Source organism: Strix aluco, chromosome 3, assembly GCF_031877795.1.
Source record: "Strix aluco isolate bStrAlu1 chromosome 3, bStrAlu1.hap1, whole genome shotgun sequence".
Classification (NCBI taxonomy): Eukaryota; Metazoa; Chordata; class Aves; order Strigiformes; family Strigidae; genus Strix; species Strix aluco.
The window spans coordinates 69,760,451-69,773,213 of record NC_133933.1 but is presented as its reverse complement, the minus strand read 5'-3'; the positions used below and the strand labels follow the sequence as shown (position 1 = coordinate 69,773,213).

Genomic DNA, 12,763 nt, shown 5'->3' with positions numbered 1-12,763 from the left:
TCTGTAATTTGCATCATTTGAAACTGGCCTTTATTACAAAACCTCACATTTCCTAAAACTGAACTTTATCTAGTCACTGTGACCACCAAGTTCCTCAGCTGAAGATCTGGTTGTTTTTTGAACTCCTTCCAGGGAACCCTTACCCAAACGCAGGGCTCATGGTTCTTGCACATTAAAATGATGGAGCTATTCTGAGACTGCTGCTACAGTCCATGTAGCTTCATCTTCTGCTTGGTTAAATTCTTGCTTTATCACCAGAAATGAGAAAGGGATTAATAAACTCCTCAGTGGTCCATTGTACAGTACCCTTATTACCCTCTCAGGGAGAGGAAAGCTGTGCAGCAAATCTTGAAAACTATAGGTCAACCGTTCTTCAAATTTGGTTTTAGTGTCATTTTCAAAGAATCCTTGGCTTCTGCACCCCTAATGGTTACGTTTGAGAGTCCTTTCTGATATCCTATAAGCTTCATAACTAGCAATATCAGTTGTACCCTACCCGTTTCTAGCTCCAACCACCTAAGACAGTCAGTTCTGCATGTATCTGGGAAATACTCCATACTTCAGAAATGCCAGCAAGCAATATGTGAGAGATTTTTATGTTCAATTATCACAGCCTGAATAGTGACAAGGGAGAAGAACATGGCATAAAATCTACTCTTGAATAAAAGAAAAATATTTATATAAAATTTAGTTACCTCCCCAGGGGCCCAATTTCATTAACACTAATGAACTCTGACTCCACTGCTACAGATATTTTTGGGAAGTTTAACCTGATAGGAGAAATATAAAGCTAGTAACAATAAACTGAACATCTACAATTCTGTTCAGTGCAGGTCGCCCAACTGTATTATTTTTCAGTTTCAGAAAGATTTTTATAAATTCTATGTCCATTTGGAGTACATGAAATACTCAGGATTTAGAGTACCAGCAACCTGCAAAGTATTTGTTTGTTTCAAGAGTGCCACTGATGCACCTATGAGGCATTTATGTCTCAAATGTCCCTAGATTCTTCTTTTTTGTGGATCAGAATGAAAAGATATTGATGCCAACCAATGAAAAAATATTTTAATCAAGTGATTTGACTGCAACAACAAAAGCAAAAGTCAAATTGCATTCACATGCCACTCCAGTAGCAGTTCCTTTTTTTTTTTTTTTTTCTTTTCTACATGAGCAATTCAGGCCAGGTAATAAAAGTGTATTTCACCTGAAGGGCACCCAAAGGGGAGATGGAGGTGAGCAGCAGGGCATGTGAGAAGAAGGTAAAGCATGGGCTTCACACCCAAGTTTTCAGCTCTTGCAGAGCCAGTGAGGCCAGAGAGTAGCAGGAGGCAGTGGCCTTCCCCCACCTCAGGGCTCCCTCTTTCTTCCAGCCCTACCCCACTGGAGCCAAGGCCTGAGCTGTCTCAAGGAACAATCAAAACTAGAACAGAAAGGTATCAGAGGTATCTCTTCTGGGGTAGAGAGGGAAAAATCAGGGTTCAGGAACAGCAGAGAGAATTATGTTTTCAAGTTAAAAACCATTTTAGGATCTTTTTCAGTACTGAAGTTTACAAGTCAGGGTAGCTCTGGCCTTTCTCAGAGAGTTGCCTTGAGCTCTCCCAGGGCAGATAGCTGAGTGAGCAGCACTGAGGATGGATGGGGAAGCACCACCGTGGGGACCATCCCCAGGACAAAGCTCTCCGAAGCTCTTCTGCAGACACTTTCTACCATATCTGCCTGACTGTTCTGACCCTAGTGCAAACCAACAGACTTGTACAGTCAAGAGAATGATGCTGCAGACCTTCATAACCAGTATACTCAGTCTCGTTTGCCCTTCCATACTGTTGACTATTATGGGCAAGACAACGGGTTACTGGAGTGCACCAGACTGGCTCGGGGAGCGGGGTCAGCTCCCACCCTTTGGTGTGGCCGTTTGCATCTTGAAATTCTGGACCCTATATGTACTACACACCTAAAAGTCACACGGGATTTGTACTGCCGCAGATCAGCCATAACTTCTCTTGACCAAAACCTTCTCTGTTTGATGAAAGACTAGTCTGAGTTACAGGTGAGAAAAAGCCTTGTCTATCTTGAATAGCTTGCTCCCAAGTGGCACAGTCCCTCCCCTGAGTACAAGCTCAGCTGTTTTATTTCCAGGATGAAATTCTGGAAGGAGACTCCAAAGTTGTGTGCTGGGAAGCAGCTGCACATGGAAAAACAGAAATCATGTGATTTCAAAAACTTCTGGATAACACATGTTGGTGTGCATCGGGTGGGAAGCCAGAGTGTTTCAAATGTGCCACATTTAGTGCAGCTCAGTGCTAAGCATGGTGCAGGCTGTAAGCCAGTGATGTGAAGGGTAGTAGATACAAAAGACTATGGGATAAATACTGAGGCAGGGACCACTCCAAGGCATATGTAGTACAAATGAGGCCCGTTTGCTGCAAAACATGATAGACAGAAATCAGGCCCAGGAGTGCCAAGTTTTACATATCATTGCTAGAAGTTCCAAATAATGCCCATTTCTCACACTACATGGTAACATGTGTTTCAGGTACTAAAACATTGGCTATTCCCTATGCTTTCACAGTTTTGAAGAAATTTTCAAAATGTCCAGGAGAAGGTGTTGACATACTATGTTTCTATGGTATGTATGATCTGAAATTCATCGGACCCAGCATGCGTCTGCCATGCACAATGTGGAGCAAGCTCAGCAGGACTGCAGAACTGAAGATGCTTTATGGAGGTCAGCCAGAATCAGTGCCTGTGTGGGTTGTGGAGGACCACTTTCTCTCTCTAAGGTTGCACCTAAAACCATTTCAAATCTGGTTTTCTCTGCATTCTCTGACCAGTCCCTTGGTCACAATGGACCCATTGAGTATTAGGGAGGCACTATAAATTGGTGTGCAAAACTAAGAAACAGGGACACTTAGTGCTTATACAGTCTGACAAACAGGAAGGGACAAAAAGGACAGAAAGGCTCCCTCGGAGAAGATTTGTTCTCCAGCAAACTGGTAAACTTCACATTTCACACATTTCAATATCAGTCTTCTTTCTAGTGTGATCCTGGCAATCTACATGATATCTTTGGGAAAAAAATAATTTCTAATTAAAGATGACATGTGACAGATCATTCGTACTAAAAAATAATTGCACTGGCTCAAGCGCTATTGAAAAGGTATACACAACGGGGCGATTACATTGTTTTCTCCTAAATAAATGCAACTGCTATGGCTGCTGAGCAGAAGTACAAGATTGCAGAACAGGAATGATACAGGAAAACTGCCACGGCTCATGAGGAGATGGATCACTGCAGGAAATTCCCCTCCTGTCTATGGTGACTGTGTAACACCTAAGGAGTTATGTTATATGGGGAGGTTCGCAGAGGATGTGGCAGGTCCTTTTCATAAAGCCTTCCAAAAAGCGTTGCTGTTACGAGTGGTTGCGATGTGCCGTGCTTACTTTTCAAACGTCCATCACGTAGCACCTAGTTGAAAAGAGAAAGACTGACACTAATAGTCCACTAACAGAGTAGCAATATTGCATAGTACAGAAAGGGCAGGGCTTAACTGTTGAATATTTTATGCAGCACTTCTAAAAGACAATCATGAGAATGAAAGAAACCAGAATTCTCTCTAGCTCTGCCACAGCCTTCCCACACTTCCTGGAACCTGAAGGTCTGTAAAACTTCTCCCAGCTCCATCTTTGGAAAAAAAAGATCATTTTCTCCACCTCGTAAGAAGGTGAGAGTGAGAATAACTGATTTGTTAGGTTCTCATTAGTTACTCATACATGGCAATAAAGGTTATATACATATCTAGGATGGTAATTTGAAATCTTTTTGATTTGTAGACTCCAAAAAATTTCCAGATGGAAATAGAGAATTTCAAACTACTGGACATATCTTGTTTTTCTTAGACTTTTTACAGATCAGCTTGAAATCACTGTTGTTCATAGACTATGAACACTTGCAACATTTTAAGAGCCTCTGTGACAAACTATAAATATGTATTTGTTAAGAAAATACAAAATATTTTTTTTAAATTAGACCATGATCATATTTTAGCATACCAATAAATCCTTTGATGTGTATGTTTTTACAGGAGTCCTATCCAAAACAAATATGCAGGATGAGCAATGCTTTTCCATTCTCTACCTTGTAAGAAAATCACCCTTTTTTCCCCTAGAACTTTTCAAGTCTTTTTCACTGTCTTTGTTGTCTCTTATAAGCTATTAAATACCCTTCCAAATCAATTAAGAGTTCATCTAGCCTCTTACATAAATGTAATCTAAGGTTTATGAATGAAAACATGTTTTAACTAAATATATTATGAAGTTTCAAATGAAAAATTAAAGCCTACAAAACGTTTAAAAATAACTTTTAACATTTTTAACTGTATAGGATCTCTGCTCTTATGCATGATACTCATTAGTAATTTTACTTGCTTGGACAATTTCTCAGAATATTTGATTTCTTTGTCTCCTAAAACACCCATCAGCATTAACCTGTAGAAAATAGGTCCTTGAGAGCTGCTATGTATAGGTTTGGGACCTGAAGTGGGAAGGCATATTTGCTAAAGAAAACACTGAAGAGATTCTTGGTCTTAGCATTTATATGTTCTCATCAGTAAGGATTAATTCAATCCATCCATTTAAATGTCCCCTTAAGTTGCCATCTGCAGAACCAAAGAAAGTGGTTCTTGGATGGGATTTTACTACCATTTCGGTTTCCAGCACCACAGGCTGGAAAACCTTGCATCAAACAGCTCCAGGGTGTCACATTACCTTGAACTCCCCAGGGGCCAGCTGCACCCCACTGTACAAGACTTCTGGAAAGACATAGTTGGTGTCAAATGTGCCACTGAGGGAGAACATCTCAAACTTGGTCTGAGCCGTCTCCACGGGCTGCCCACATGTGCTCAGATCTGTGCTCTTGCACTTGAGCAGCGTGCATATCTGCAGGGAGAAGGATGCAGAAAGGCAATCGCTAAGCTTTCAACAGTCAAGAGCTGGATTTGATAGCAAGAAAAGTTATCACAATGCAGCAGTGGACAAGTGTGGGTTGGGATGTAGGCATATACAACCCACGCATACCCCTACAAAATCAATTACCTGCCAATGGTATTTTATGAGAGAACCATGAAGTCCATCAAATGCACCCAGGACATAAACTTCATCTTTGCTCTTGTTTAACATCTGATAGACCAAATGACAGCAGAGGACTCCTTGGCAAACGGTGTAATTTCCAGCTTTGCGCCTGAGTTCACTGAAAGTGAATATATCCCGCCGGACAGCCCCCGAAAATGTGTCTTTTTCTTCTGGAAATTTCTTGATGCTTGTGGCATACAAGCTCCAGTTGACAGCGGGGGGGTAGGTGGGTGAAAGACGGGGGCGTGCACTCAGCTCTGCTAGCAGGAGACGTCCCTCCTCAGTCCCACTGTCATAATGGTAAGCGGCAGGTCCCTCCGGCGTGAACAGCCCGCTGCCTGCCAAAGACATCCACCAGCTCTCCGTCAGCTGGTACCCCAGAGCACAGCTAGGCAGGGGGCCAGCTACCCTCTGTGCCACACTGGCGGGCTTTTTTCAGTGCTATTTTCAGTCAACATGTTATGGGGAATTCTGGAAGAATTTTAAAGCACAGAAGTGCTAAAATATCCATCATATTGTAAAAACATGACCTAAACTTCACAGGTTTTGTGCTTCACTGGATCTTGAACCTGAGCCTTAAATGGCAATTTGACACATGACCATTCCTTCTTTTTTTAAGAATGTAGGTTCATTTAAATATAAATCAGAACTTGAAGAGTGGCGTATTTGCCAAAGAAGGAAACCATGGGGGTAATTACATTTCATGGAAGGAAATCCAAGGCTGTAGCCTAAACTCTAAAGCTCAGTCTATTTAGGGCAGGAAAAAATGTTCCTTTGTGGCTTTCACTTCAGCTTCAGGGGAAAGTTATAGATGCAGCTACAGCAATGTTTTATCAGTTTACAGAAAAAAAAGGCAGTAGATATATATTCAGATCAAATCAAAACATGAATATCTCTAATTCTTCAGCAGACACAAAAACCTGAAAATGTTTTATTCAATATACAAGAGAAATCCTCCTTTTGGTTTTAGGTTATTAAGTTCTGTTGAAAACATTTTTTCTCCATTTAACTGTTGATTGAATTTTAAACAAAAAATACTGCTTCTAAGTGAGAGGCTGAAAATTTAAGTGAAACTTTATGCTATTTTTGAAATAAAATTTCACTTTTAAATTATCAAAATTTAATGTCATGGACTTTCTAATTTTACCTCTCCCAGAACATTCAACATTTTCTTGCCTGAAGATCTTTACTACATTTAATATAATATCAAGAAGATTTTTGGTCTGACTGAAACACTATTTTCCAGAGATGTTACTATTTGTAAAACATTTCTGCCTGTTTCTGAATCCAGTACTCTGAAGACAATTTCCCTTTTCCCAAAAGCAACTCACCTGTCATTGCCAAGCTGATGTTGTGAGTATTTGCTGAAAGTAAATTGACACCCATGCCCATAGCCCAGGCAGAGTGAAACTCAACTGCAGTCAGAAATGGCAGGACGTTCATCCAAGCTGTGGGGAAAAGCACGGTGTCCACCTGCAACTCGCTCACCAGGACCACGGCAGGCTCATGGAAAAGGATGTCAAAGCAAGTGAAAATGCCAAACTTTCCAAAGGGGGTCTCAAAAGTGATGGCTTCTGGCTCTTTGGGGTAATTAAACTGAGTTTCTCTTCTAAACAGGTTGTACTGCAGGTGAAGAAAAAGGCATGTTAGAAACTAAAAATAAGACAAGATTATGAAGTACTACTTTTGTGTCTGAGAGAGGTTTTAAGGCAAAGCTGGGGGTTGAGATGCCTGAACTGGCTAACACAGGGGGTTTGCATCCATCCAGCAGACCCTCTGCCCCTCCAAAACAGGATGGCTGTGCCCCAGCTACCTCCTGGAAGCATTGCCCATCCAATATTAATGGCTAAACCCTGCCAAGATGTCACCTGCAAAAGTGCTATCTGGCTTGGCTAAAACTGTACGGAGGACCAGCTAACATTTACTGAGTATGGAAAACTCATTCACTGCTTCTTTCCCATTTAATATCATAAATGTACCCCTTAGGTGTTTGGTATCAGGCATGCACTCTGCATCACTTTGTGATTTTCCTGGGAATAACGCCTGATCGATCAAGCACTTTTCTGCTTTTCTCTCTGGCCGTAAGATCCTTGCATCAGATCATCCTGGATTAGTTGTTGCTCTACAATAATGTAAAATTATTGTATAAGCCAGCTGAAATTGTTGCCAGAGAGCTGAAAAATATACTGATAATCAATTACAGGGTGATGCTGAAGTGCCTCCCTACCTTGTGATAACGAGCCAACAATTTCCCCTCTGGGTCAAAGACGACATCAGTGTTGTACTGATAGCGACCATCACTGGGACAGCCGGGATCACTGGAGTTACACAGCTTCTTGTCCCCGATATTTGCAACTACATAGATGGAGTTATTCCTGGCCATGCAGCTGAGTCGTTCCTGCACTGGTGTTGGAGCAAATCTAATGCATTTTTGGTGAAAGAAAAAAACCAGAAAAATTTATAAGATTAAGTTCAGATGTGGAAAAAATGCATTCAAAATTGCTATTCCACTAACTATTTCCCAAGCGCTGAAAAGGCGATAGATCAAATCATTGTTTCTTTTCATTTTCTTCTCTAATCATAGCATCATTTTAAATTGCTGGTCTCTTAGCTTTGAAAAATGGTCTCCCTGAGTTCTTCTTTCCTGTACCATTAACAATGTTATCTTCTATGTGGATATAGTTCCCAGTTAACACACATACAAAGATATGGACAGCTTCAGAAAACAAGGGAGAGAATAAATCAGTAGACAGATATAAACTTAAAATAACTTAAAAATAAATTTTCAGGCAGATCTAAACCTTGATTTCAAAAGACCATTTTAGCCTTTTTTAAGACTCTTCACTCTGTTTAAGTCAGCTGCCTATAAGCTCTTAGTAAAAAGTCGTCACAGCATTTACAGAGCTGAACACTCCCTAAATCTATCTTCTTAAAGCCTCAGAAGCGAAGAATACAAAAGTTTAGCTCAGACATGAGCTTGGTCCTCTTGGTGTCCCCTGCTGACACACATTGAGAGCAGCCCTGTGTAACACAGCAGATTGTGCAAGCAGTTGGATTTCTAAAAGGCAGTTCTTTCAGATCTAGATAAATATTTTGTGCAACTTGATTTAGAAATCACCCAGCCACATGAGCTGAGAACTGAATCATCTTGTCTAGTCTATGCATCTGACATTATAATAAACTAGCTTATACTAACAGAAAATTTTCACAATGGGTCTGAAGTGATAAAGTTTTACATGTTTTAAAAATAATGATTTTTGCTAAAATTTTCCTCCTTTTGTAACTGTAAAAAGTGAGACTGTCACAATGCTTTTTACTTTGCATATTCCCATTACCATTTAATTCAAACTTCTTTTTAATGCATCTCATTTCTACAGTACTTGGGATTTTTAATAGATTAAAAAAAATAGCAGTTCTTAGGCATTTATTGGGAGCAGCTCATGACTCCAGGAGACACTAGTTTGAAACCACATAAATAACTGCAGAAGAAATCACCTTGTGGGATCGGTGCAGGGAATCCAGTTCACTGCCGGATCAGGGATATCCTCCAGGTAGGGGTAGATGGCTTCTCTCGTGAAACGCCAGCCATAAATGCCGTCTTCAGGAGTCACAATGATGTGGGCACCCTGACACAACAGGCTCCGTTAAGATTTCACCCATCAACAGAAAATCAGGAGGGTCAGCAGGAGAAGAAAACACTAATTAACAATGCTCACAACACACCAAGTACCTGCTGGGCAGCTTCCTTGATGGCTTCTTCCAAGACATCCATGTTTTTGTTCATCAAGGCCAAAGCATCCTCAGGAGAAACAGGTTCGTCAGCGGCATCTGGCAGGATGACTGCATGCTCGTAGACGGCTGCAATGAAGGTGTCAGAGGCAAGGGCCTGAAGGACTGTGAGTGCGAACACTGCAGTGTGCAGGAGAGTCTGGGAAGGGAGCATGGCTGGTCCCTCGCAGCTCCTGGATTGGGCGTGGGGAATATAAACCGGATAGAAAGAGGAGGAGTAAAGGCTAATAAGTTTGCTTTGGAAATAATCCTCTATTGAGTAATCTGGGAAGGCACAGTATAGTTCTGCCAACAATCAGGACATTTATTTATAGTAAGATGTCAAAGAAATATCTCTAGGAATTGGATCTTGTTTCCAATTTGAAATACTCTAAATAAAAGGTGAACAAAAGGCTAAGAGAGCATGTCAGAAGCAATGTTGATCTAAAAGGGACTTTGTGGAAGGAGCACTTGCACACTCCATTTGTACATCCCTCTCCAGGCTTCCAAACCCATCTTGGGGTGAGCCCAAACTCCCCTGGATAGGGCACACTACTCCATATAACCTTACTGCACATGGCTGCCATCAGTTAAGTATTCAGCCAGTGCTGAAGGCAGAATACCTGTGTGAAGTACAGCCCTCGTGCTTCAGAGCATAGCTGATTCATCTATGCTTATGAGACACGTGGTCCTGCCACTCCTCTTGCCTTTGGCCAATGGCTTATTTAGTTGTAGCAGGTGCCCTGAGAATGTCCTCCCTCCTGAGCTCATATTGCAACATAAACTAACCCTTGAACTGTGCTGGTCTCTCTGACTAGAGCTAACACACTTGCTTGTTTTGTGAGAAAGAGTTAAACACACAGATTTTTTTTTTTACTGTTTTTGTTACAAAAGGCATTTTTTACACAATAAGCAGTTTGAAATTACTCATACAAAGCAGGTTTTTTTCTCACAGAAAGCAATTTTTGCATAGTATTTTGGAAATAGAATATTACTACTATAGCTTCAAGTTCTTCATAAAAAGACCTTTGTTAGAACTTGCAGTATGTGAGGGTAAAGGAACATAACCTGGCTAATCATTTACCATTCAGCAAGAGACCAAGGAAAATATTCTTCATCCTGAAAATATCTTCCTCTTCACTATGTAGCTTCACTCAGAAGTCTTATTTTTGTCCATCAGCACCAAGGCCTCCTCAGGAGAAACTGGCACTTCAGTGTCCTCTGACAAGACCACGCTGTGCTCGTAGACAGCTGCGATGTAGCTGCCCAGGGCACAGGCCTCCAGAGCAGACAGCACCCAAAGCACGGCACAGGCACAAGCTTTAGGAAGCCCCATGCTTGGAGCCTGGAAGTCGCCCAAGAGGAGGCCAGGGGCAAGCAAAGACAGGGGGATTTAAAAAGAAAAGTCTTGCACAAAACCTGGGAGTTCCCCAGAGCAGTAGAAAGCTGACACCAGGAAATGCAATCACTCTGCCCAGAAAGTCCCACAACATTAAAGGCAAAAGAGCTGCCAGCATTGAGCAATGCTGCCATGCACCACCAACAGAGAAGTCACCACTGTGCTGCAGCTGAAGAAACATGTCGCTTGCCAGATTTACAAATGATTTGGGCATGGTACTGTTGTAGTAATGCAGTTCAAGGCAAGCCCAGGTCACAGCAGGAAAACAAGCCAGAGTTTGGGAAATCTCAGCAAAAACCAGCACGGACACATTCCTGCCCAAGCTCGAGGGCGTGGTGTGCAGGCAGGGCTGCAGGAGGCAGGCGGCCAGCCCCCAGCTCGGTGCTGCTGTACTGGCACTGCCTGTGCCACTCCTCAGCACAGCACCGGCTCAGAGTTGCAAGGCCTTTGGGGGCTGTTCCACATCATAAGGGGACTGCCAGGCAGGCTGTTTTTCTGAGCAAACCCATCACCACACTCCTCAGTAACTGAGCTCTGAAGATCTCTGGCCCCCAAAGATCCCTGTTGGAAATGCATCATGAATGGGAGCCACAATTTCTAAATTTTGCCTATAGCAACCTGCTTTCTTATATCTACAGATCACTCCAACAGAAATCTTGAAGTTAAAGCTGCACATGCACAGAGGTTACTTGCATCTCATTGCCCATGTTTCTTACCTTCGTTGGTTCTGATTCAGCTGTCAAGTAAAAAACTTTTTTTTGCTGCACTTCCCTCGAAGAAGTGTTTATTGTTATCGGTGGTTACAACACAGCCTTGTCTTTATATAGACTGAGTTGGTGTGTGGATAATGGGTAGACTTGCATAGAATTACTTTCTGTATGCTTGACTCACTTCCCACAATAACACATTTCACAACAATAAATGTTATGCAATCTTTGTAGCAAAAAGAATTTAGTGCCATTAGGGCTTATGCCAGTCTTCTATAGGAAAATACTCAACATACAAATATACCTAAACCAAACCACAATGGCCTTGAACCAAATCCTGAATTCAAGATTACTCACCAGATTCAGGGTTGGGATCATATATTACTTACACACACATTCCCTTAGCCAGAGGACTGGTATTAGCAGTGAACAAACCTGAAGGAGCTGCCTCTCAGCTCTTAGACCAGCCATGTGCTCCTACTGAATCCCTTCTGTGTTGCAAGATGAGACCTTCTTGTATGCCATAGCCTCTTTAAATCCAGATCCTTTCCTTGGGAGAGAGTTGCTCCTTGGGAGAGTATCACCCACGAGGTTTCCAGGGGACAAGTACAGCATCTGCACTGCATTTGTCCCCATGGGAAGAGGATCACACTGGATAATCCCTTGTTGGACAGAGATCAGCCTGTGGTCAGACAGTAGCTGACTCCAACAGTGAACAAGGTTTTAAGAAAGCGTGGCCCTAGCAGCCAGGATGCTGAGCTTCCATGAGTCAGAGTACATTGTCTCAGGCTTTTGATAAACATGTCATTATATTAGACATGACACTATGTTATGTCACATGTGATTATCTATTTGCATTTGAAAACAGAAGAGATCATATGGTGCACAGCAGTGATAATCACTGCTGGAGTTCAGAAAGTATTTGCACTCCCAATGTCTCAACGCCTCCATAACAGAAGTACATGGGACTGAGGATCTTGAGAGCACCATGCAGAGACCAGGAATGGTGCCAGTGTGGGGAAAGGAAAGGAGAAACTAGACTAAGAGGGGTCTCTGACCACTCTTAAAGACACAGCCACAGAACATGCACATCTATACACTGATACGCTGAAGAAAGGTCACTCGGGTCCCTCAGCAGCAACAAAGCACAGGTTGCTGGGTGAGAAGAGGAAGCAAAGATGTGAACAGTGCCGTCTCACCAGGAGTACCTGGTCTTAAGTAGAAATCTAAATGCCCTAATCCCTACAGCAAATTCATCTGCAGGGCAGCACCACCCAGCATTATCATGATGGAGTAAAGCACAAGGCTTATTTTGCATGTGTTCGTATTACATGACCAGAAAGTAAGAGAGAAGATGGGAAGGAGGAGCTGCTGTACGATACCAGATCACTCAGTGGCCTCTTTACTGCGTGCAAACAGTTTCAGCACTGAATAGTATCCAGTGCAGCCAGCAGGCTGCAACTGTTGCTGCTCAGAACTGGCAATACTTTGAGGTTTCAATTCCAAGTTTTGGTTCAACAGAGGTTTCAAAGAAATTATGATTCATGTTGAGTTCTGACCAAGAAGTGGTGGCAGGTTTTGTTTCAGAGTTGACTCTTTGATTGGATTCCTTGCTCAGCCTCCATGATGCACTATTCTGTGCTGCCATGTGCCACACAACATGCACCAAGGGCATAAAGGCAATTAAACCAAAGCAACACAAATAGGAAAAAAGAAGCATGAGTGGGTTAAAAGAGCAGACTTGCATAAGTCAGCATAAGCA

The 12,763-nt window shown here is 42.2% G+C and overlaps 1 protein-coding gene across 3 annotated transcripts; it reads right to left on the bottom strand.

Moving 5' to 3' along the window:
- Positions 1 to 1,043: 1,043 nt before the first annotated feature.
- LOC141921091 (pantetheine hydrolase VNN2-like) lies at positions 1,044 to 12,726 on the bottom strand. Of its 3 annotated transcripts, none has more exons than XM_074819070.1 (8): positions 9,980 to 12,726; positions 8,858 to 9,089; positions 8,623 to 8,753; positions 7,355 to 7,547; positions 6,459 to 6,750; positions 5,092 to 5,465; positions 4,765 to 4,935; positions 1,044 to 3,466 (listed from the first exon to the last, which is right to left on the bottom strand). In XM_074819070.1, the coding sequence occupies exons 2-8, from the start codon at positions 9,068 to 9,070 to the stop codon at positions 3,332 to 3,334; spliced, it is 1,509 nt and encodes a 502-aa protein (XP_074675171.1). In that variant the 5' UTR covers positions 9,071 to 9,089; positions 9,980 to 12,726; the 3' UTR covers positions 1,044 to 3,331. The 3 variants fall into 3 exon arrangements, with proteins under 3 accessions (XP_074675171.1, XP_074675172.1, XP_074675170.1); XM_074819071.1 differs by having other exon boundaries at positions 11,011 to 12,726; XM_074819069.1 differs by having other exon boundaries at positions 8,858 to 12,726.
- Between the last annotated feature and the right edge of the window lie 37 nt (positions 12,727 to 12,763).

Bases quoted from the DNA above. Each gene is read 5' to 3' on its own strand.
- LOC141921091 (XM_074819069.1), bottom strand. From the start codon at position 9,070: ATGCTCCCTTCCCAGACTCTCCTGCACACTGCAGTGTTCGCACTCACA. The intron at 6,751-7,354 runs GTAGGGAGGCAC...CTTCACCTGCAG, and splicing joins TGTTGGCTCGTTATCACAAG to TACAACCTGTTTAGAAGAGA. The intron at 3,467-4,764 runs GTAATGTGACAC...CTTTTCAACTAG, and splicing joins TGGCCCCTGGGGAGTTCAAG to GTGCTACGTGATGGACGTTT.